The sequence below is a fragment of the Saccostrea cucullata genome, unplaced genomic scaffold (genome assembly GCF_032062105.1).
Source record: "Saccostrea cucullata isolate Sc308-1 unplaced genomic scaffold, CSIRO_AGI_Scuc_v1 ctg9530, whole genome shotgun sequence".
NCBI lineage: Eukaryota > Metazoa > Mollusca > Bivalvia > Ostreida > Ostreidae > Saccostrea > Saccostrea cuccullata.
Window position 1 is genome coordinate 1 of NW_026938199.1, and position 23,803 is coordinate 23,803.

At 36.1% G+C, this 23,803-nt stretch overlaps 1 protein-coding gene across 1 annotated transcript; it reads right to left on the reverse strand.

The window, feature by feature from the left end:
• Nucleotides 1–140: 140 nt before the first annotated feature.
• LOC134249603 (myotubularin-related protein 6-like) lies at nucleotides 141–23,570 on the reverse strand (the record flags this gene model as incomplete). The annotated part of the gene is made up of 13 exons (XM_062731941.1): nucleotides 23,407–23,570; nucleotides 21,771–21,887; nucleotides 11,647–11,809; nucleotides 11,244–11,398; nucleotides 7,207–7,335; nucleotides 6,679–6,819; nucleotides 6,400–6,532; nucleotides 5,878–5,987; nucleotides 5,299–5,421; nucleotides 4,744–4,997; nucleotides 4,110–4,244; nucleotides 3,495–3,621; nucleotides 141–608 (listed from the first exon to the last, which is right to left on the reverse strand). Coding segments are annotated over exons 1-13 (2,181 nt in total), but the record flags the coding sequence as incomplete, so codon positions are not given.
• Between the last annotated feature and the right edge of the window lie 233 nt (nucleotides 23,571–23,803).

A 23,803-nucleotide genomic window follows, 5' to 3' on the forward strand; every position in this document is an offset into this window, starting at 1 on the left:
ATTTTGATTGTACTTTGTCTCGGTAAAATACAATCATGTATAAAATATGCGTTGCCTTTTTTGTAAAACTATTCAATAAAGATGCACAGTTACAGCTACAGTTGCGAATATTGGAAAACTAAATATGATATAAGCCTTGCCTTTTTAGTAAAACTATTAAATGGAGATGCACAGCTACAGTTGTGAATATTGCGAAATGATTTCCAATCAATGGCCACACTGTTCATCTCAAACAAAAGCAAGTCCAAGCTTAGCTGCTCCCTCCCCACTGAGCACATACTGGAGTCAAGGGAACCAGTTTCTATACCTGTCCGTTGGGTATTTAGGTCACCATGACCCGATCTAGACAACTGTGAACTGGACTCATCGAACCCCGATTCATTATCACTCTTGAGGTCGATGAGATCATTTATGTCTTTTGATTTGATGTTTTGTTCCAGTTTAGTATCACATTCTCCGTTGACTGTAATTTTCTCGGATTTCTCTGTCAGGCAATTCTCCACGGATTCCTTGAGATTATCCAGAGACTCCATAGATAATCCGCCATTCAGTTTTTTCTGTATCACATCCTCGGATTTCCCCAACAGCTGACAGATCTGTGTCACTCTCTACAAAAAGAAAACCTCACTTCAAATAAATACAGTAGAAATCGTTTAAAAGGTGCTCCACTAATTCTAAACTGAACCTTTGCTGAACTGAAGAAATGCATTTAGAATTTGGGGAATTAAAAATTTGACGATTTCCTCATTTTAGAAATTTGATTAAAGGAAACATGAATGGTTTGATATGTACACGTATTAACAAGACTGAGAAAAGTGACAAAAGGAAACTTTGACTAAATTTTAAATTCATCGGTCAATTTCATTTTTGATTCTTTATCACCAAAGATCATAATTTACAGTGTTGTAATTAAAATCTGATGAAAATGTGAACAACTCCCAGTTTAAGAAAACACTCTTATGACATTCTTCTCCTATGATAACATTCCTCCACTGAGTTTGTGAGATCTCCACTGAGCCCCCCCCCCCTCCCATCACATGTCTTTGCTTACATTCCCTCTATCTCTGTCTTGACCTTCTCTAGTAGACTGATGTGGTCTTCCAGTGAATCTGAGTGATCTTACCTTCTCTAGTAGACTGATGTGGTCTTCCAGTGAATCTGAGTGATCTTACCTTCTCTAGTAGACTGATGTGGTCCTCTAGTGAATCTGAGTGATCTTACCTTCTCCAGTAGACTGATGTGGTCCTTTAGTGATTACTTACCTTCTCTAGTAGACTGATGTGGTCCTCTAGTGAGTCTAAGTGATCTTACCTTCTCTAGTAGACTGATGTGGTCCTCTAGTGATTACTTACCTTCTCTAGTAGACTGATGTGGTCCTCTAGTGAGTCTAAGTGATCTTACCTTCTCCAGTAGACTGATGTGGTCCTCTAGTGATTACTTACCTTCTCTAGTAGACTGATGTGGTCCTCTAGTGAGTCTAAGTGATCTTACCTTCTCCAGTAGACTGATGTGGTCCTTTAGTGATTACTTACCTTCTCTAGTAGACTGATGTGGTCCTCTAGTGAATCTGAGTGATCTTACCTTCTCTAGTAGACTGATGTGGTCCTCTAGTGAGTCTGAGTGATCTTACCTTCTCTAGTAGACTGATGTGGTCCTCTAGTGAATCTGAGTGATCTTACCTTCTCTAGTAGACTGATGTGGTCCTCTAGTGAGTCTGAGTGATCTTACCTTCTCTAGTAGACTGATGTGGTCCTCTAGTGAATCTCTTACCTTCTCTAGAGTGATCTTACCTTCTCCAGTAGACTGATGTGGTCCTCTAGTGAGTCTGAGTGATCTTACCTTCTCTAGTAGACTGATGTGATCCTCTAGTGAATCTGAGTGATCTTACCTTCTCTAGTAGACTGATGTGTTCCTCTATTGAGTCTGAGTGATCTTACCTTCTGTATTATTCTGATGTGGTTCTTTAGTGAGTCTGAGTGAGTGATCTTACCTTCTCTAGTAGACTGATGTGTGGTCCTCTAGTGATGTGGTCTGAGTGATCTTACCTTCTCTAGTAGACTGATGTGGTCCTCTAGTGAGTCTGAGTGATCTTACCTTCTCTAGTAGACTGATGTGGTCCTCTAGTGAGTCTGAGTGATCTTACCTTCTCTAGTAGACTGATGTGGTCCTCTAGTGAGTCTGAGTGATCTTACCTTTTCTAGTAGACTGATGTGATCCTCTAGTGAGTCTGAGTGATCTTACCTTCTCTAGTAGACTGATGTGGTCTTCCAGTGAATCTGAGTGATCTTACCTTCTCTAGTAGACTGATGTGATCCTCTAGTGAGTCTGAGTGATCTTACCTTCTCTAGTAGACTGATGTGGTCCTCTAGTGAGTCTGAGTGATCTTACCTTCTCTAGTAGACTGATGTGGTCCTCTAGTGAGTCTGAGTGATCTTACCTTCTCTAGTAGACTGATGTGGTCTTCCAGTGAATCTGAGTGATCTTTGGCAGCACTCTAGTGAATCTGAGTGATCTTACCTTCTCTAGTAACTGATGTGGTCCTCTAGTGAGTCTGAGTGATCTTACCTTCTCTAGTAGACTGATGTGGTCCTCTAGTGAGTCTGAGTGATCTTACCTTCTCAAAATCTAGTGAAAAATAGTAGACATGTGGTCCTCTAGTGAGTCAGTGATCTTACCTTCTTAGTAGACTGATGTGGTCCTCTAGTGAGTCTAGTGAACCTTCTCTAGTAGACATGTGAAATAATAAGATCTTAAGGCAAGTGGTCATCTATACATAGTAGACTGATGTGATCCTCTAGTGAGATGTGAAAGTGTGTGGTCCTCTAGTGAGTCTGAGTGATCTTACCTTCTCTAGTAGACTGATGTGGTCCTCTAGTGAGTCTGAGTGATCTTACCTTCTCTAGTAGACTGATGTGTGTGAGTCTGAGTGATCTTACCTTTCTTAGACTGATGTGGACAATCTGGGAGCTGGAGTTGAGTGTGACCTTCTCTGTAGGATGTGGTCCTCAGTGAAGTGATCTTACCTTCTCTAGTAGACAACTCTGAGTGGTAGCTGATGTGGTTGGGTGAGTGATCTTACCTTCTTGTAGACTGATGTGGTCCTCAAAGTGTCTTACCTTCTCTAGTAGACTCCTCTAGTGAGTCTGAGTGACCTTCTTAGGTGATATGGTAGGTTGGGTCACAGTTTTACATGAGTCTGAGTGATCTTAACCTCTAGAGCTGGGTTAGGTGACCTTCTCTAGTAGACTGATGTATCCTGTAGGTTGGGTCACAGTTTTATACTGATGTGACAACCTGGGAGCTGGGTTAGTGTGATCTGTAGGTGGGTCAGTTTCTAGTAGACTGATTGACAACTCTAGGAGCTGGGGTTGGGTGATATTGTAGGTTGGGTCACAGTTTTACTTACTCTTGAGGTTCTGGGATCTGCTGGGTGACATTGATGTGGTCCTCTAGTGAGGGTGGGGGATGGGTCTAGTGAGTCTGAGTGATCTTACCTTCTCTAGTAGACTGATGTGGTCTTCCAGTGAATCTGAGTGATCTTTGGCAGCACTCAGAATGTCTGCAATCTGTTCTCTGGGATGAAGCCCCACATCATACCGGTGTTCCAAGTGAAAAATAACTCTCTAGAACTAACATGAAATAATAAGTTTGGGTCACAGAGATGTGAAAGTGTTTTTACTTGGGTTAGGTGATAGTGTGGGGTAGGTCACATTTTTACTTGACAATCTGGGAGCTGGAGTTAGGTGATCTTGTAGGTTGGGTCAAAGTTTTACATACTTGACAACCTGGGAGCTGGGGTTGGGTGATATGGTAGGTTGGGTCACAGTTTTACATACTTGACAACCTGGGAGCTGGGTTAGGTGATATTGTAGGTTGGGTCACAGTTTTACATACTTGACAACCTGGGAGCTGGAGTTAGGTGATATTGTAGGTTGGGTCACAGTTTTACTTACTCTTGAGGTTCTGGGATCTGCTGGGTGACAGGTCAACGACTTACTTACTTTACATTCTGAGAGCTTGGGTGGGTTAAGTAATAGGGGGTCACAGCTGGTGCAAAGTGAGAGTGTGGGGATGAGGGGGAGGGAGGGGGGTGTCACCGTTTTACTTACTTGACATTCTGAGAGCTGGTGTTTGGTGATAAAGTAGGATGGGTCACCTCATACTCTTTCTTGTAGAGAGGATTCAGGAATTCTGACATGTGCTTCTTCATATGGCCCCACAAGGAATAGGTTCTCTCACTCAATCTACAGCAAAAATCATTGAAGATAAATTTACAGTAAGTTGATCAAAATATTTGATATAATTAGAGTGAGATGACCATTGGTTTTCACAGATCCAATGTGTAAGGATATGCATAACAAAAATTCATTGTTCATTTCATCAGGATGATTTCATATAAGGGAAATTTGAAATTTGAAGTCTTGGTTCAGGGTCTGTAAAATTCTTTTAACATTAAAGTACAATACGAAAATTTTTCCCTATCCCTCTCTCAAATTTCAAAAAATATGACATGGTTGAACTGCTTTTTTTTGGGGGGTATAAAAAGTGAATTAATAATGATTTAGAAATACAAATGTATGTTTAAATATTTTTACAGTTGATATGCTCTGAGCAATATGTTAAATGCTCTTTTAGAAATTTCATTGAAAGTTTACTTTCATATATGACAGAGAGAAAATAGATGTACAACAGACAATGTAAAACCCTGTACAAAAATGAAACTATCTAACTCTGACAACTTACCTCAGATCCAGTCTGTCCTTTTCACAGTTCCCTATAAATGTTCCAAACTGACATGAGTATACATGGTCATGGATGGTCAGAAGGAATCGTTCGTTGAACTGGAATGCACAGGGGTACTGCTGCATTAATTGCCAAACGGCCTCCACGAACTGCGTAAACACTGGCGACGTCTCCTTATTGTCCGGCGTCTCCAGGAAACCGCAGCGATCTGTGAACTTATGGCCAAATGACAACCACTCCTTCTCTATCAGCGCCTACAGAGGATTATACATTTCTAATATATTGAAGCTTATTAACATTCCATTTTTACTGCATTTTTACTTCACTCTTTCATAAATTCTGTACAATTACAAATCATGGTCTAGCATTAGACTAGTATATCTGAAACCTATAGGCCTGGTCTTGCATCAAATACTGGTTCAGCATTAGACTTGTCAGAGAACTCATACCTGAAAACCCTGGGTAGCTATCTGGATTAATCAGAGAACCTCTCTATCTGAAAGCAGTGGGCTGACCTATGGCAGGTGGAAAGTAAAAGACAAGTCCTTGACTTACCTGGAATCCCTGGGCTGTCCTGTAGTAAGGGTCCAGCATCAGACTTGACAAGGAGCAGGTCTGAGCTGTTCTGTCCCAGCCATCAGAACAGTGGACCAGAACACTCTGCCCGTTCTTCACTGCCTGAAATAAACAACCAATAAACAAAAAATAAATAAACAAATAAACAACCAATAAACAACATATAAACAACAAACATCTTCACTGCCTGAAATAAACTACAAATAAACAACAAATATCTTCACAGTCTGAAATAAACAACAAGTTTGATATAACTTGGGTTTTATCTCCCCTAATTCAACAATAACTAACATATACCTCTCATTCTAATTTTCACTAATCTCAGATTATTTAAGGAATCACTGTCTAGTTAGTAAAGTATGCCAGGGCATCAACAATAGTGGAAAACATGGGATAATTGCATAATGCGTGAACGATAGTGGGAAACATGCTATGAACACTGAGTTGCCTAGACTTACCTCTGCTATGAACACTGAGGTGTCTACACATACCCCTGATATAAACACTGATGTGTCTAATACATACCTCTGCTATGAACACTGAGGTGCCTAGACTTACCTCTGCTATGAACACTGAGGTGTCTAGAACAGACTTGATGTGTTTGAGCCAGCTGCTTGTCTCCAGTCCTTGGAGAAATGCTGACATGGAAGGGTTCTTCATCTCACACACTGAAACACAGATAAACAGATATATACAACAGAGTGGATATAAGATTTCTTACTTCTCATTGGTTTTGAATAATTAGTCCTTTTGTTTTGCTGCTTATTACTGACACATATTTCAATGATGATTTAAAATGAAGTTTCTTTTTATTATAAGATTACCTCATTTGTCATGACTACCTGTAATTTCTGTTTCATACAGGTTTTATCACCTCATTCATTTTTACATAGTTACTTTCAAATTTTCATATATTTGATATATGCAATTCACTAGTTTTTTTTCAACAGATGCACTTTCCAGTAGTTTGAAATATTCTTTGATATTCATTCTGTACTTTTTTTAAATAAGATCAACTGATTTACCATCCTTCAGTTTGACCTACATACATACTGATATACTGTACAGTATTTATCTTACCGTCCAGTAGTTTTTGTAGACTGGCCCTCATGACGTGGATGTTCTCGATGCCACAGAACTGGAACTTGATGTCTGTGTAATGGTTGTCATTCTCGTAACCTTTCCCTGCCGCCTTGTTTGCCATGGCATTTATCTGTAACACAAAAACTAAATTAGTCTGCTTAGATAACCTGAAATTCTCCTCTGAATAACAAGTGTTATTCAATTGACCACCAAGGCAAAATATCAGTACAAAGGTGTGAAATGTTGGATGGTCTCATAAATACATCAGAGTCTCACCTTTGGCCTGGTATCCACGACGTACATGAACTCTGATTTAGGGTTGGGGTTGGATTTTAGAATGCAGTGTAGTAATTGTTCATCTTCCATACAGCGGGCTCGAAATCCAGAAAGAGGCTGACTGCATCGACAAATGGCTGCCTAGAAATAACAGCAGATAAATACAGTGTCAGTGTTCTCCTGTCTCTAAGTTTAACCTCAGTCTGTCATAGTTCAAGACAATAAAGTTGGGCTTTATATATAATGAAATACCGTATAAGTAGAATTTTTAGCGAGGATTTAATTTTGGCATTATTCGCTAAAATTAAAAATATCGCTAAAAATATTGCTAAAAAATAAACTTTAATTAAATTGTAATAGCTTCTTAAGTGAGGATTTTAAAATCGCTAAAATTACTTCTCGCTAAAAATAAAACACCATATTTTCAGGACAAATCGCTAAATTTGCGTCTCGCTAAAATTTCCACTTATACGGTATGACACATCTGGGTTTTACTGTGATTTGTTTATAAGCCTGGGGTTTACCTACCTGAGTTTTACTGTGAAAGTAAGATAAAACAGGAAGTCGTCCACGGCTGCGGAATTTAGAACTGCCGAGGATGATTGGTGTCGACGCTGAAGCCGGAACAAAGAGATGTCTGGGATAGGTATCACAAAGCTGTCAAAAAAATCAAATTACTGAAAGTACTGATACACAAATAAATCAACAAAGTCAATCACATAATAGTCAAAGATAACAAAGAGGTGTCTGAGATATGTATCACAAAGCTGTCAAAAAAATCAAAGTACTGAAAGTACTAATAGTGTCAACAAGTAAATCAACAAAGAAATGTCTGGGATATGTATCACAAAGCTGTCAAAAAATTCAAAGTATTGAAAGTACTGATTCGCAAATAAATCAACAAAGTCAGTCACATAATAGTCAAAGATAACAAAGAGGTGTCTGGGATATGTATCACAAAGCTGTCAACGAAATCAAAGTACTGAAAGTACTGATACTGTCAACAAAAATATAACACACAAATAAATCAACAAAGTCAGTCATATAATAGTGAAAGATAAGAAAGAGGTGTCAACGATATGTATCACAAAGCTGTCAACAAATTTAATTTAAAACAAGAGGCCCAGGGGCCACAGCGCTCACCTGAGCACATCAGCTAGGAAAAAACACATATCAGATCAGAACTGAAAGTTAACTTAAGTTGGGGGGGGCTTGAAGTTTAACCCCCAAGGGGATCATAATTTGAACGAACTAGAATCTACATTACCTGAGGATGATTCCATACAAATATAACTAATCCTGGCTTTGAAGTACTTGAAAAGAAGATTTAAAAAGGCTTCCCTATATATTTCTATGTAAAACTTTGGTCTGCCATTTTGGCCACGCCCTACCCCCAGGTAGGGCTGTCACGGTTCCAAAATTTTTCGGGTCGGGTCGGTTCTGATTTTTTAAAGTTCGGTTTCGGGTTTCTCGGGTCGGGTAGGTAATGGAAGAAAAGCTCATGATTTGTATTATTTCCACATTAAATCTTAGAAATTGCAACATTATAACTAGTTTAAAGTAGCCTCCTGACTAGACAACAATTGTACCAATTTATTTAAATCACCTTTCAGGGTTTCAGATTGAAATAATTTTTCAGTAACTATAGGACATCTGGCATATTTACCAGAAAAGTTATAGGCCATTCTGTCCTAAACTTCCTAAAATTATAGGCCAATAGAAAAGTTAAACTAACTCAGATTTCTGTCAGACTTTTACAAAATAGTCATTTTATTACATGAAATATTCAAATATGAATATTGACTTTCCTTTTAATAAGGTGGAAATATTATTTTGTTTTCGTTTAAAAAAAATTAATATATTGAAACAGAATGGGGATTGTTTTTTTTTAATTCCATTCAATGGGTATTTAACTTATATTAGTCCCACCTTTTCTTACTTGTACATGTATTTATTTCTTGGGAATATAATTTTTAAAAATAGTAATCCAAAAATAAGACTTGTATCTCTAATGATATTCAATGTATAATCACGTTTAAAGATTACCTAGACTAATTTTTTCCCTTTGTAAAACTTTGCAACATTGTCCGTTTCCTGCTATTAGTCCGACCCCATATTCAATCATGGCGGTAAAAAAACAACATGGTATGGTTTCCTTCGATGTTTTAAACACTCATCACTACTTTTATGCTCCTTGCAGATGGGTTTGGAAATAAAATTATAGAGTATTTTGTCAAGATCTATTTATACCAAAATGTCATTGGCTGATTGAATCGGCAGTTGCAGAAAGTAGAGAAAAACAATCGGATCTAAAGGGGGAAAAATATACGACTGGCCTTTACATACAGAAGATAATCGGCCATTCTGTCTGTTCAATGTCAAACTTACAGGCCAACATGGCAGGTAAATTTATTTTTTTTCCTGCCATTTCGAAATTTTATGACAATGTTCTAACAAATCTCTCTTTTTTGACGCCATTTTTATAGTAAAATCTACTCTGTTATACATATCGGACCCGAACCGAATTCCGGAAAAACGGAACCGTACCCGTCCCGAATTAATTGTTCCGCGGTTCCGGGTCATTTCGGGTACCCGTGACAGCCCTACCCCCAGGGGTCATGACTTGAACAAATTTAAATCTACATTACCTGAGGATGATTTCACATGAGTTTCATCTTTCCTGGCCCAGTGGTTCTTGAGAAGAAGATTTTTAAAGATTTTTCCTATATATTCCTATGTAAAACTTTGATTGGCCATTTTGGCCCAGCCCTACCCCCGGGGGTCATGACTTGAACAAATTTAAATCTACATTACCTGAGGATGATTTCACATGAGTTTCATCTTTCCTGGCCCAGTGGTTCTTGAGAAGAAGATTTTTAAAGATTTTTCCTATATATTTCTATGTAAAACTTCGATCGGCCATTTTGGCCCCGCCCTACCCCCGGGGGTCATGACTTGAACAAACTTGAATCTACACTACCTGAGGATGATTCCACATGAGTTTCATCTTTCCTGTTCAAGTGGTTCTTGAGAAGAAGATTTTTAAAGATTTTTCCTATTAATTCCTATGTAAAACTTTGATCGGCCATTTTGGCCCCGCCCTACCCCCGGGGGTCATGACTTGAACAAACTTGAATCTACACTACCTGAGGATGATTCCACATGAGTTTCATCTTTCCTGGCCCAGTGGTTCTTGAGAAGAAGATTTTTTAAAAATGCCAATAATTTTTCTCTAATTCATGATTATCTCCCCTTGGAAAAGGGCGTGGCCCTTCCTTTGAATAAACTTGAATCCCCTTCACCCAGGGATACTTTGTGCCAAGTTTGGTTGAAATTGGCCCAGTGGTTCTTGAGGAGGAGATGAAAATGTGAAAAGTTTACGACAACGACGACGACAACAACGACTACAATGACGACAGACAACAGACGAATTTTGATCAGAAAAGCTCACTTGAGCCTTCGGCTCAGGTGAGCTAAAAATATAACAAACAAACGTTTTATAAAGGTCAGTCAGATTAGGAATCAGATATTTTACTATATCATCATAACAAGTGCATATTATTGTACATCACATAGAGTGGATCATTTGTGAATTAAGACAATTATTGCCAAGACAGGTCAACATTTCATTCCTGAAGTGGTGAATTGCTCACCACAGAAGAAAGTTTTTCCTCTCCTTTGGCCATAAATATTCTTGTACGATTCTGTCATACAAATTTCTAACAGTTACTGTAATAATTGTACAACTGTCTAGTCATGCCTTCATTAATTTCTCTTCTGATTAGAGAGGGACCAATGTATACATGTAGTACCTCATTATTTTCATGTTAAAAATGGCCAGACTGAGTGTGTAGTACTTTGTTCATTTTTACTGAAATCACGGAATAGCAAGTGTATAGTACCTCATAATTGCTGTAAAGGTTATATAATAGCTAGGAGTGAAACAGTTCACCGCTGTATCAATTCAATGCAGTATTTTTTCTCGGTTCGATACACGGTACAAAATCTCTATTTTCGGTTCAGTTCGTTTTTGGTCGGGATCGTTATTCAGTCGGGTTTGGTATAAGGTATAAACATGCTCCTCCGTATAATTAGTTTTTAAAATGTAATTTTTTTGTGGACTAACAGTTTGTAAAATAATTTTTAACAGTCAAGTTAATCAAATTGATTGCTTCTATCCATTGCACATTAATTATTTGACTAGATTAAGTGAAAGGAAGCATAAAACAACAGTTGAATTTGTTTCCTTCTGTCGAAATGTATCGTTTTGAAAATAACCGAACCGAGACCAAATTTTACGATACGATGAAGGAGACATATTGTTTCACCCCTAAAAATAGCCAGAGTACAGTACCTCGCAATTTTTGTTTAGGTTATAATGACCAGTGTGCAGTACCTCGTAATTTTTGTTGAGGTTAGAGAGTGACTAAATACGGTACCACATAATTTTTGTTGAGGTTAGAGAGTGACTAAATACAGTACCTCGTAATTTTTGTTAAGGTTAGAGTGACCATTGAACAGTACCTAATTTTTGTTAAGGTTTGAGAGTGACCAGTGTGCAGTACCTCGTAATTTTTGTTGAGGTTGGAGAGGGACCAGTTCTGGTTAGGGACCCCCATCCTCAGATACTCAGACTGAGCATCGTACAGATCCCAGCCGTACGACTTCTCCATTCCATCCGCCGCAGAATAAACAAACGCATACAGCTTCTCTATGTCAGCTAAAAAGTAAAAAAAATGGATTCAGCAAAAAAAATTGACAAGAAAAGACAAATAAAAAAATATCAAATGTTAGAAGTATGATACCTGTACAAGTTCATCATCCATTTTTGGAAATAAATCTTTTTACAATCATCTTGTCAATGAAATATGTGCACTTTGGATAGATTCTTTAAATCTTTAATAAGAGAGCTTGAAATGTTATGTAAGCACTAATTTTACAGTTGACCTTATCAGAACAGCAGCTGACCTGGTCTGGAGAGTTCCTGTAAGGAGGTAAAAATGTCCTGGCAGTCTCTGTCTCTAGGAATCACAAAAGTAATACATCGGAAATCCTTACAGCGGATCTGTAGGGGGGATCCCCCGGCATTCAGGGGCTGCTTCTCTATATTGTACATGTGGGTGTGCAGGATCTATAAATAGAAATCCAGTACCGTACATGTGGGTGTGTAGGATCTATAAATAGAAATCCAGTACTGTACATGTGGGTGTGCAGGATCTATAAATAGATATCCATTAAAATCATCAACAAAGGGGAGTCAACTCTGATTTTTATTTATTAGGACCATTGGTCTGTAAGGTCTTTTGAGGGTCACTTTTTCTAAATACCCTAACACATATGCTATCATTATGTTACAAGAATGTATCTCCAGTTTGCCAACAGTAATCTGTATGGAAAAAATTAATGAATCTACAGTGGATAGCATAAATTCAGGGTTTCAAAATTGCACTTTGTCATGATTGCAAACTGTTAAAAGATGCACAGCTTTAACATACTTAAGGGCTAAAACTAAAAGCAATAAACAGAAATAACAGAAAACAAAATGTTTAGAATGAAATGGATTTCAATTTGGCACAATGCTTTTTCTTAGTGCAAATACTGAAGATGATGAAACACAAAAATTATAGCAGCTAAATTATATCAGTAAAGTACAAGCATAAAAGTATTTGTTCCCCAGGCTTATACTAGTGGATCACTGGACAAATATTGGTTCTTGAGTTCTGGTTTGAAAATAGAAATGTTTTTTTCCTCCTCATGATTGAGGAGAATGAATTATCAATATGACAGTAACAAATTGCTACACGATGCTGAACAAACAGTAAAACACAGGGCCTGAAGGTTCTTCTCTAACGCTATCTAATCATCACAGACCCATAAAAGTCCATTATTTGGCCCAACAATCACTCGCAAAATGCTGATAAAGAGAGAAATTCTCCGAGGAATAGTCCTGGATAAAAAATAATACCGAGCTTGAACACCTATTGAGAACGACCAAACTGGGGCTATTTCTTAAAAGTCAATACCAAGAGCTGGTTACTGCCTGAAACTTTATAGAAAATTTGTATCCAGAATAAAAATAACGGAGGTTGGAAATCGCTGGAGAGATATTCTACAGACAATCAAGGGTCTGTATGCTGCAGATAAGAAATTGATTTTATCATTTGGTAAAGCATTTAGAAACAATTACACATTGCATGACAAATACTGTGTAATATTACAGGCTTTTAAAACTTCAGACATCATTGCAGTCTTAATTTTCCTCCGGAAATTCCATCATAAATGACGAAATCACAAGACAAAACATTGCTATTATATATAGCCGTCATAATCACGATAATTATAGCGGATATTGATATTATTTTGTTTGACCTCAGTTAAACACTATGAGCTTCCTATCAGCTTCATCAATATCCAGTTCTTAATTTGTGATTTTATCTACTAAATCAGACCCAGTGATTATTTTATTTTACTTCGCTGGTTACCTGTGGAACTGTGATGGTTCTTCTCTGGCTTGCTTAACTGAGTCCTTTTTGTTGGGGGCCTTAAACTTAAAGCTTGTAAAAACCAATGCCTTGTTCATAAGGAGAGTTTAATAATTGCTCTTTTAAGTTTTATCCAGAGGAAATTGTAAGAGATGAACAGTTTTTTTTGTCATGGTCATTTTGCCATAATAATTTAGCAACACCTTATACAGATTCCCAAACTATAAATCACTGTTACATTGACTTCAGAGGTCAATATAAAAAACAAACTTGAATTATATGACCTTGACTCAAAGGGTCATGACAACAAACTTGTATCTCTGTGACCTTGACTTGACCTTATTACTGACAAAAATGAAGTTCTACAGCAGTTGTTTCTGTTCATCTCTGAAACAAAATTTGAATCAATGCTTGCATTTTAAAATTTGATCATTGTGCTAGCCTTGTTGTAGTATGTACACATGTAGAGGATATTGGACTTTAAAAACTTTTATTCTTATTTATATTAGATACATAGGTTCTAGATGAGATTTTGTTTATATTACTTGTATATCTTTCTTTATTTCATGATTTTTGCAGTTGAGAAGTAGACTTTGGACTTCTTTCCCTACATTTTTTTCTTTGACTGTTAATCTGTTTCCATCTGGCATATAGTTACTTTAAAATGTACAATTCTCTTTTCTGCCACTCAATGTCCAATATCAAAATTGCTGAATGCACTTTCTTCAGGGTTATAGTACAGTAAAACATAATCAATAGAAACCTTGGTATTATGAAAGAATCAATTTGGGAAACAACAAAAAGCAACTTTTAGGAGAAATATTCTAAAAGACAAGATTAAATCCAGCATATTCCAGATAAGCCGTGACATCCCCTGGTGATTCCTATGGTAATAGCAGATCTACAGCCCCATCCCTGCCTCTGCCGGCAATAAGACATGAAATATGTTTGCCTGATGGAAGAGTAAAATTAATCAAGCAAACACAACATGAAAATCTGATACAGGAAAGATTGCTTCTGTGGCCAAAGAAACACTGATATAGCTTTATTTTCTAATGAGAAAAGCATCATAAAGTGCCAAGAACTAAAGATGGCTTTTTATTAATACGAAAACTAATATCATGATTACAGAGGGTCTACAGAGAAATCAATAAATGGGGTACCCACAGTTTATTTGTTTGAACTTCTGGTACTTAGTCTCAGATGAGTTCCATACTTGCTACCTCAGTTACCATAGAAATTTGTGAGTCAGTGAACAGTGAACAAATGGAAGTGTTTTTGACTTGTTAGCCTGTTTTCAGTTTTTTGTCTTGGGGCCACAGGCCATGTTATTGTTTATACATTATGAGTACTGAGTAGAAAATGCCAATTGTAATTTGGTTACAATATGTGTTTAAAATAAACTTGCAGATAGTTAATCATCTGCTTGAAAAAGAACTTTCATTGGTGTATCAATGTACACAAAAACAATGGCACCAACTTTGTTTACATAACAAATATTTGTGAGCTCTGTATGTTGCTAAATATGACTTGACACCTCACACTGAAATTTTGGCTGGCCATTAAAAAATACTGAAGTCAAGTATTTTGAATAATAAAAATGGATAAATAAAATTTGACCAAATCTGTGTCCACGTCCCTTTAAACAGCTGCCACTAATAAAGGCCTACCACTGTGACAGTATAAGTAACTCACTGAAACAAGTCAGTCAATGTTACAAGTCAACCTGGATTTATATGATAAGTCTGCCACTGATACATGTCAACCATTGATATAATAAGTCAGTCAATGATACAAGTCAACCATTGATATAATAAGTCAGTCAATGATACAAGTCAACCATTGATATATTAAGTCTGTCAATGATACAAGTCAACCATTTATATAATAAGTCAGTCAATGATACAAGTCAACCATTGATATAATAAGTCAGTCAATGATACAAGTCAACCATTGATATATTAAGTCTGTCAATGATACAAGTCAACCATTTATATAATAAGTCAGTCAATGATACAAGTCAACCATTGATATAATAAGTCAGTCAATGATACAAGTCAACCATTGATATGATAAGTTTGTCAATGATACAAGTCAAACATTAATATTATAAGTCAGTCAATGATACAAGTCAACCATTGATATAATAAGTTTGTCAATGATACAAGTCAACCATTGATATAATAAGTCAGTCAATGATACAAGTCAGTCACTGATATAATAAGTCAGTCAATGATACAAGTCAGTCACTGATATAATAAGTCAGTCAATGATACATTAGTCAGTCACTGATATAATATTAATAAGTCTGCCACTGATACAAGTCAACCATTGATAGAATAAGTCAGTCAATGATACAAGTCAACCCTTGATATAATTAGTCTGCCACTGATATAAATCAACCATTGATCATAATTATATGTCAGCAACTGATATAAGTTTCAGAAATATAATTTTGTCCTTTTCTACTTAGGCCAGTCTAAACATCTAAAGCAGCAATCAGTCAGAGCATATAGCCTACTTAGGAAAATACACCCTGGCAAAGGTGACTCATTTGGAAGGGGTCCAATCCATTGGCTTTAGCCTGATCATCATTACTCTTGTAGAATGTTACCAAATATCTGTATTGATTTCACTAGCCCGCAGTTCTATTGATTTAAGATCTCTGTTTCTTTGTAGGCTGTAAGGTTAAAACACAGGAGATCACCAACAATCACAAGTAGTCAAAATCAGAATTGTGTATCCTATGTACAGACTGTGTGATAGTTTTATTATAGTCATCAGCTGATTCAGAAATATGACAATCTAGCATTTTTTTTTGTTATAGAGTCTCTTAAATGAAAAAAAGGAGACAGTAAAAAGTACAGGGTAATCAAGTTTATACCTCCACTGAAACAATACAAATCGTGAGTAGAGCAAACAACGACCTCTAAAAACATCAAAGGTCGGATCAGGTGCCATGGGAGAAAAAGCATCCCCTGTTGAGAGGTAATATTTGCTGCTATACAAAATTTACAAAAATACTGTATACAGGGAAATTTTCGCCCCAGTTTTATTTCCGCCCCTGCCTACCCTCATTTGGGCGAATTTAAAACAGGGTGAATTCAAAGAATACAATATAATTTCTTAAACAAAACTATGACTGGGCGAATTTAAAATGGGGCAAAATTGTTTGCAAGAGTGAAAGGGCGAAAATAAGACGGGGCAAAAATAACCCTGTATACAGTAACCCCTGGAAAACAAAATTAATTCCTTTTTATTTAATCGTGTTTCTTTAATTTGTAATGAAATCTTGCACATCTCAAAATCTCAATCCAAATTATACATTCCAATTGCATAAGAAGTCTGCTCATTTCCAGATGCCAAACTTTAACAGTATAATCAATTTTCTCTACGCTTCTCTTTGAACATAAAGATAGGCACTAATTGAATGAATCATTGAAACCCAGCATCGGATACACCAGCCATGTTTTTAAAACATGAAGAGAAAGTCAACTGTGTAAACGCCAATTTCTGTTTACAGATTATGGCCTAAGATTCCAATAAATAAAACCCCAGTCATGGATCATATTGATTGTATTGAACTTCTATCCTTTGAAGTTGGCAAATTCCTCTCAGATCAATCCAGTACTTTTTAAAAATATATTTTCACAAATCATCCAGAAGAAAAATTAATGCACAATGAAAATTCTATCAAATTAAACCAGAAAAACTCTCTGAACTCTAGTACTTTAAAAAGGTCAGTCAGGGCTGTATATAAATGAAACTGTAAAGCTCTGAAAACAGAAAAAGAAACCATAATCATTTTGGAGTATTTACTGTAAAAGACCAGCAGGTGTGTTGATTGAAACCATAACCATTTTCGAGTATTTACTGTAAAAGACCAGCAGGTGTGTTGATTGATAAATTAACCAAGACTATGTTCAGCATATTCTTTACTGTCACGTCACTAAATTATTTCTGTAAATTTTTAATAAGAGATGCAAAATAATAGCCTCTCATTTAGGAAATTAACCCAGTCTATAACTGTATGATTTATCTCTTACATAACATTGTAATTGATGAGTTATTGGTTTATATCATTTGTTGAGTGCTGAAAATTAGTTTTTGCACCTATTGGTTATGTGTTATGCTGGTTGTTTTATTGCTTTTGTAATTAAGTGAAGAGCATAAAGCTAATGTTTCAGGAAAAACAGTACAGATTTCAGGTGTAAAAATATAAGCAATATAAAGTTAAGGTTTCAGGTGTATCAGATTGTATAGGAGCTAAAACTCTGGTTTCATTGTGTTTAGCACTTCTATTTTTTAGATTATAAAGATTATATAAATGTGGTGCTGCAATCACCCAGAGAACCTTACGTCTCCTCCACCCAGGCCCCCCTCTATCCCTGTGACCTTTTCACTTACCAAGGTCTCCCTCTTCTCCACACTGTCCCATCCACAAAGATCATGAAGATTAGATGTGTCCTTACCCCCTCTCCCCCCCCCCCCCCCATCCCTGTGACCTTGTACTTACCCATGTCTCCCTCTTCCCAGCACTGTCTAACAAAGATCAGGTGAGCAGTGGTTTGATTACCTGAGACCTTTACCCCCTCCTCTCTATGCCCCTTCCCTCTATCCCCTCCCCTGTACTTACCCAGGTCTCCCTCTTCCCGACTCTGTCCACAAAGATCAGGTGAGTGGTATAATTACCTGAGATCTATACCCCCTCCCCTCTATCAGTGCTCCAAGTTGCGACTAAAACAGTCGCATCTGCGACCAAAAAATTAGTTTTGCGACTAGAAATTAAAACTAAGTCGCCTTTTCGCAACGTCCATCTTTTTATGATCGGGATCGAGATTTACGTTTTCAAGATTCTCTATCAAGACAATGTTTGAAGATTTACACTTTAACACACTTTACAAAGCGTCGTATGGAATTGGATCATATAATGTTATGACAGCATGCTGTAATAGTAAAGTTTGATAGAAGCAGAAACGTATATACATAACGTCTCTGAGAGAATGGCATCCAAACGTCGTAAACTTTCTAGAGTTTCTCTGACCTGGTTATTAAAGTATTTGGTCAATGGCTTGCATATCACAATTAATTAAGTGTTTTGGCGGCATTGATAACGACTGTGTTATCGGTAAGATACTTAGTAGTAAGTAAACAGGTAAACATGATAAACAATTGGCAAAGTCCTGTCTCAACAACTGTCTTTTTTTATTTTCTTTTGATTAAACTTCAATTCTAGGATCAGATTACGTGTGTTCTTCTGTGTACCATACAAAGGGTGGTTGTATTTAATAAAAATATATCCTTCAACTAGCAAAAGACTTCTAGTCACAGCAATCAATAATCTTTGATTTAATAAAAACATAACACATGTGGATGTTAGTTCATTGTTTTAATTGTGTTATTCACATGTTTTCATCATGGCGAGTGAAATATTTGTTAATGGCGACCAGAAATTCTGAAATGGCAACCAAAAAAAGTTTAAGGTCGCCATTTAGCGACCTTAAAGTACAGTACAGGCCACGAGTTTTCCGCATCGCTCGGTGGAAAAAACACCATGTGAAATGCTCTGTGTTACACCGTGTACACGGTGTAGCACGGTGTGTGTGGATTTGAAATATACAGGTAAGCACACTGGGTCGCACCGTGTCTAGAAAAATCTCAGCTAATGTCCTCCGTGTCGCACCTTCGCTCCGTGTTGCACTGCGTGTCCAGAAAATTCTCCTCCAAGCTGCACCGTGTAAATAGTATTACAGACAAAATCGTTTGTTTCTGATAAAAATTTTATAATAAATTTTGATGACAATTTATAACTTTGGTTTATGTATATATAATAATTGTTTTTATTCTACCAGATATTGGACTCTGAATGGCACGCATGATATTGAGATTAGATATTGGTAAAAAAAAGAAATTGAATGATTTTCATTTGAATTAACTGTGTGTTTAGAAATTTATATTTTAGTAAAATTATTCATTCACGTTACAAAATCAAAATCATGAATTTTATTTTAAAGGAATAATTTTTTAATCTCATGTGTTCATGTAACAAAGGAAGACGAAATGCCGTTGAGCTGCATTAATGTCACATACACTGTATAGTATAAAATCCGAGCTGTATTTATAATGTTGTTTTAACATGTATGTAGTACTAGTGTATGATCCAAGCATTATTATGTATATTCTTTATTGAAATACATTTATTTTGTTCATCTTGAATTATTCTGAATGTGGATGTGAAAATCGGCAGCAGAAACACGAAATTAATGCAATAATTTCAAAGCGTATTTCTCGTAACAGCAAACATAACATTATTTTCATAGAGTAGTGTTTACTATGTTTTTAAAATCCTTTCAGTGTAAGTAATTATTTTAAAAAGATTTTCTTTATTCTAATAAGTTTTTCTTTTCTTATAATGTGTATAAAAAGTAATACCAGAGAGAGAGAGAGAGAGAAAGAGAGACTCAAACAACCCCCCTCTAACATAGTCTGTACTTTTTTTTTTTTTTTTTTGATTCTTCGATTTATTTAAGTTACGGAGGTCACAACTAATCATTCTATAATTCTATTTAATTGCCACAACTTTTGTTCATATTCAACCAATTTAATGCAATCAATTCGTTCTCTGTATTTGCTGTACGCACAAAATCCTCGAGCATCACATGCCAATCAAATTCCCATGACGCTCGGTGACCTTGAAAGTCTGTTTACGCGGAAAGAATTTCTCTTGTGATTTGAAACAATCTTATGGTCAGTTCCGAGTTCACACCTGTTTAAAAAATATATTGGGCCAGGGGCGCCGTATGTTTATCACACCTTTCAAATTCTTTAGCTCTGACCACAGCAAGTGTATAACAAGTGTATAAGACACTCAACTGATATCACGCGAAATTCATCTTCCAGGTTTCACTACAACAACGATTATAAACTTACAAAGTCATGTACTTTGTTTATTTATTTATCCTTTTTCAGACACAAATAAGCATGTATCCCATCATGCCCATAGAATAAGATTTTAAAAAACATAACATAAATTTGCAGACTTCTGATAAAGTTTTAACCATCTGATTCGTATTGCTGTCTAGAAGGCGGGAGGGGGGAGACCATTTTTAAAAATAGCTAAATATCTTTATGTTTTCTCAAACCGTTTATTTTTTCTTTTCATTTTTCACACGATATCAAAGAGTAGAAATAATGTGCGAGTCTGATACGTATTTTTTTTCTAAATTATTCTAGACACAATACCTATATATATTATAATTTTAAATTCTTACCATATACAATTATTGCTGGTTTTTGAGGTCAATACAATGATTTAGCCATCTGAGGAGTACAATATTCACTGAGCCCGAAGGGCGAGGTGAATATTGTACTTCGAAGATGGCTAAATCATTGTATTGACAGAAAAAACAGCAATAATTGTTTTATTATATGATTCACTGATAAAATAATACAGCTCATTACTTGTTTGCATTTTATTAAGTCCTAGCCAAATACAAGAGAGAATCGGAATTAAAATGTGAATAAACCTTACCTGTCGTATCAATTTGAAATGTTTTTTTAAAATCAATTTTAGATGCCATGAAAGAAATATATAATGTCTGTCTTTTTTATAGGATAGATTTTGAAAGGAAGAAGTATTATCAGGGAAAACTGACAGCCAAAAAGTAAAAAACAAATTGTTGTTCAGTAAAAGTGTTGGAGGGGCAGTCCCTGCATCCCCTCTTACCACCCTCACCTAAGATATATATATTCGCTTATGTTTTGTTCACATGAAAATAAAAATCATAGTCGTTTAAATAGCTTTCTAAAACAATTTGTATCAATTTGGAATTTCCCAATCTATTTTTAGATCAATGTAGAGGAAATAAATCCTTGTATTGACCTGGAACGTCACGTGCAGGTCAATACAACGTAATATTTTTCTAACATAGTTGGATCTCAGCCAATCAGAGAGATGGAAATTATTCAATCATACAATAAAATAATTTATTTACTTAGTATAATCATGCATCTGATATGTACTACGTATAAATCCATACGTAGGAAAAAAGATCTTGTATTGATCAACAATTTAATTGAACACGATTAAAATCAAAATCAAATTCGAAAGTAGAGACAATAAAGTAATTCATTTAGGAAAGTGTTTTTCCTCTTAGTGTAATATAATAATAGTATATTGAACTTTTTTTTGACTAATATAATTAGGATTTAACTTAAAACGTAATTGTACATTTCTTTTTGCTGGACACGAGTACGTTGTTATAAAATTTTAAGGCATCTTATCACTTTAAACATCTGTATGCGATAAATTACCAATATTAATTTATGGAAAATTACAACAAATATTTGAAAAGAAAGTTGATTTAATTTTATTAAAAAAGGGCAATGAAAATGATTAAAATATTTATCATCAGAATTGTGACACACCGTGTTACACGGTGCACAGAAACACTGACTTCAAAGAAGCCGACAAGGTTCGAGGTCCACGCTTTAGCGTGGACTTGCGGTCCACGGGGCCCCATGTTTTTTGCGGAAAACTTGAGGCCTGTACTGTAAGTGGGACTTGGAGCACTGTCTATCCCCCCTCTACCCCTGAAGCCCTTTACTTACCCAGGTCTCCCTCTTCCCAGCACTGTCCACAAAGATCAGGTGAGTGGTGGTCAGGTAGAGGGTCCCCACCGCGGGATTTCGGGTACGAAACCTCTCCACCATCTTCACGTTGTCCACCTGCAGACAAACAAACAACAATAAATCTTAGGAATATGTCAATTAGATCTTCAGGATATTCTATTTATTATACCTCTATTGATAATACTCGAATTTGATTGGCTGGTAAGAAAACTTTAAAACACAACAATGACTCCAAATGGTACTGTTTACAGCAATAATGACCTAGGAATCATTGCACGTGGGATATAATGTCCCGGTCATTATAATTAATGACCCCTAAATAATGACCTCTTATTCAAAAATTCTTTTTTAAGTGAAGTTAATGCATAGAATAATAATTTTGCATTACTATACAGAATACGGCAAAATTTTATTGTTAACTTAAACGGTTTACTCATTTGAAAATATCATTTCAATTCAGTTCTGGAATGTATAAGCGGCTCTGTAAAGAGTTGAATTCTGTGTTAGATTTTGACTGGGTAGAGGAAAATTAATCATTAGTTATAACATGTATGTTGCTATCAACCAAATATTATTTTAATCAGTAAATCATGGTGCAAAAATTTAACTTACACGACTTGCAGATATCAATGTAAACAACTTCACTATACGGATTGTAGCGAATCCCGATCAAAGAAAGAATTGATGGTTAGAGATTCATACTTTTCAATGTATATCGGTGTAATAAAACAATTGATTACCCCTTTTGAGGTCAACATGGTGAACTGTGAAATAAGGACCCTCGACCTGGCCCACTCGATGACCTGCCCTGACCTTGGCCTCTAAGCGGCCTCGGTCAGGTCAGGTCACCTCGTCGGCCAGGTCGAGGGTCCTTATTTCACCATGTTGACCTCAAAAGGGGTAATTAATTGTATACTAATAAATAGCTGCAATTTACATGTAAGACCTATGTCAACAATTTCACAATGAAGCCAAAGACATAATGTGAAAAAAAAATTGGATCAAAAAAATTCAGCTTGTGAACTTGTTTTAAAATTTGCAAGAGAAATGCACATATTTTAATCTAAAAAAGGCTACCATTCAGACATTAAAATATGTTCAAAATATGAAGAATGACAGAGTCTGTTTAACTTTGGAGAAGGCCGGATCAAAGGCAGCTGTGTATAAAAGGATACCCTACACCAGTTTTAGTTTTAAGTGGCATAAGAATCATTGAAACAACAGTCAGACTATGGTAAAATGATTATACATATCCAAGAAAACCATAATTCCCAGACATCAGTGACCAATGATAAGCTGGCTTGGGTTGACAATGCCAAGATATCACCCTGTGTGTCATTGTGTTGATTTAAACAATGTGTAAATATCGATACAAAAAATAATTTTACTCTAAAACATCCTAAAACTGGAATCTGTGAACAACTACAATCATCAGTAGTATTACTGACAGAATTCAAGTACTTAAAATGACCAACAGGCTATATCCTTTAACATAAATACTAATGGATCAGAAAGAAAATATTCTAATTACTTTTTTTAGCCTGCTGAAAAATTAATCAACCTTTGTTGATGAACTCCTGTACTAGAGGTAAAAGATCAATGAGATGATATATACCTGCTTATTTATAGAGTCTTCCTTTAGGAGACCGAGATCTAATATATTCCCCATGTCCTGAAACAAAGTCTGAGCAAAACTCTCCAAATCATCCAGTTTCTCCTGTGTCCATTCCAGCACACTCATTAATGCACACTTAATCCGACCTCGGAACGTAACTTAATCCGACCTCGGAACGTAACTTAGTCCGACCTCGGAGTGTAACTTAGTATGACCCCAGAACGTTACTTAGACCTCTGAATGTTAGTGTTCCGATGTTTTGAATATTGACAATCTGTTGACTCTGTGAGAAATAGAAGTTTCCCAGTAGACCACGGCCTCACAAAGCAGTCTATCTTTATTAACCATGGGGCAATCACTCTACTCATAAATTATTGATTGCATTTGTTTTTAAAAA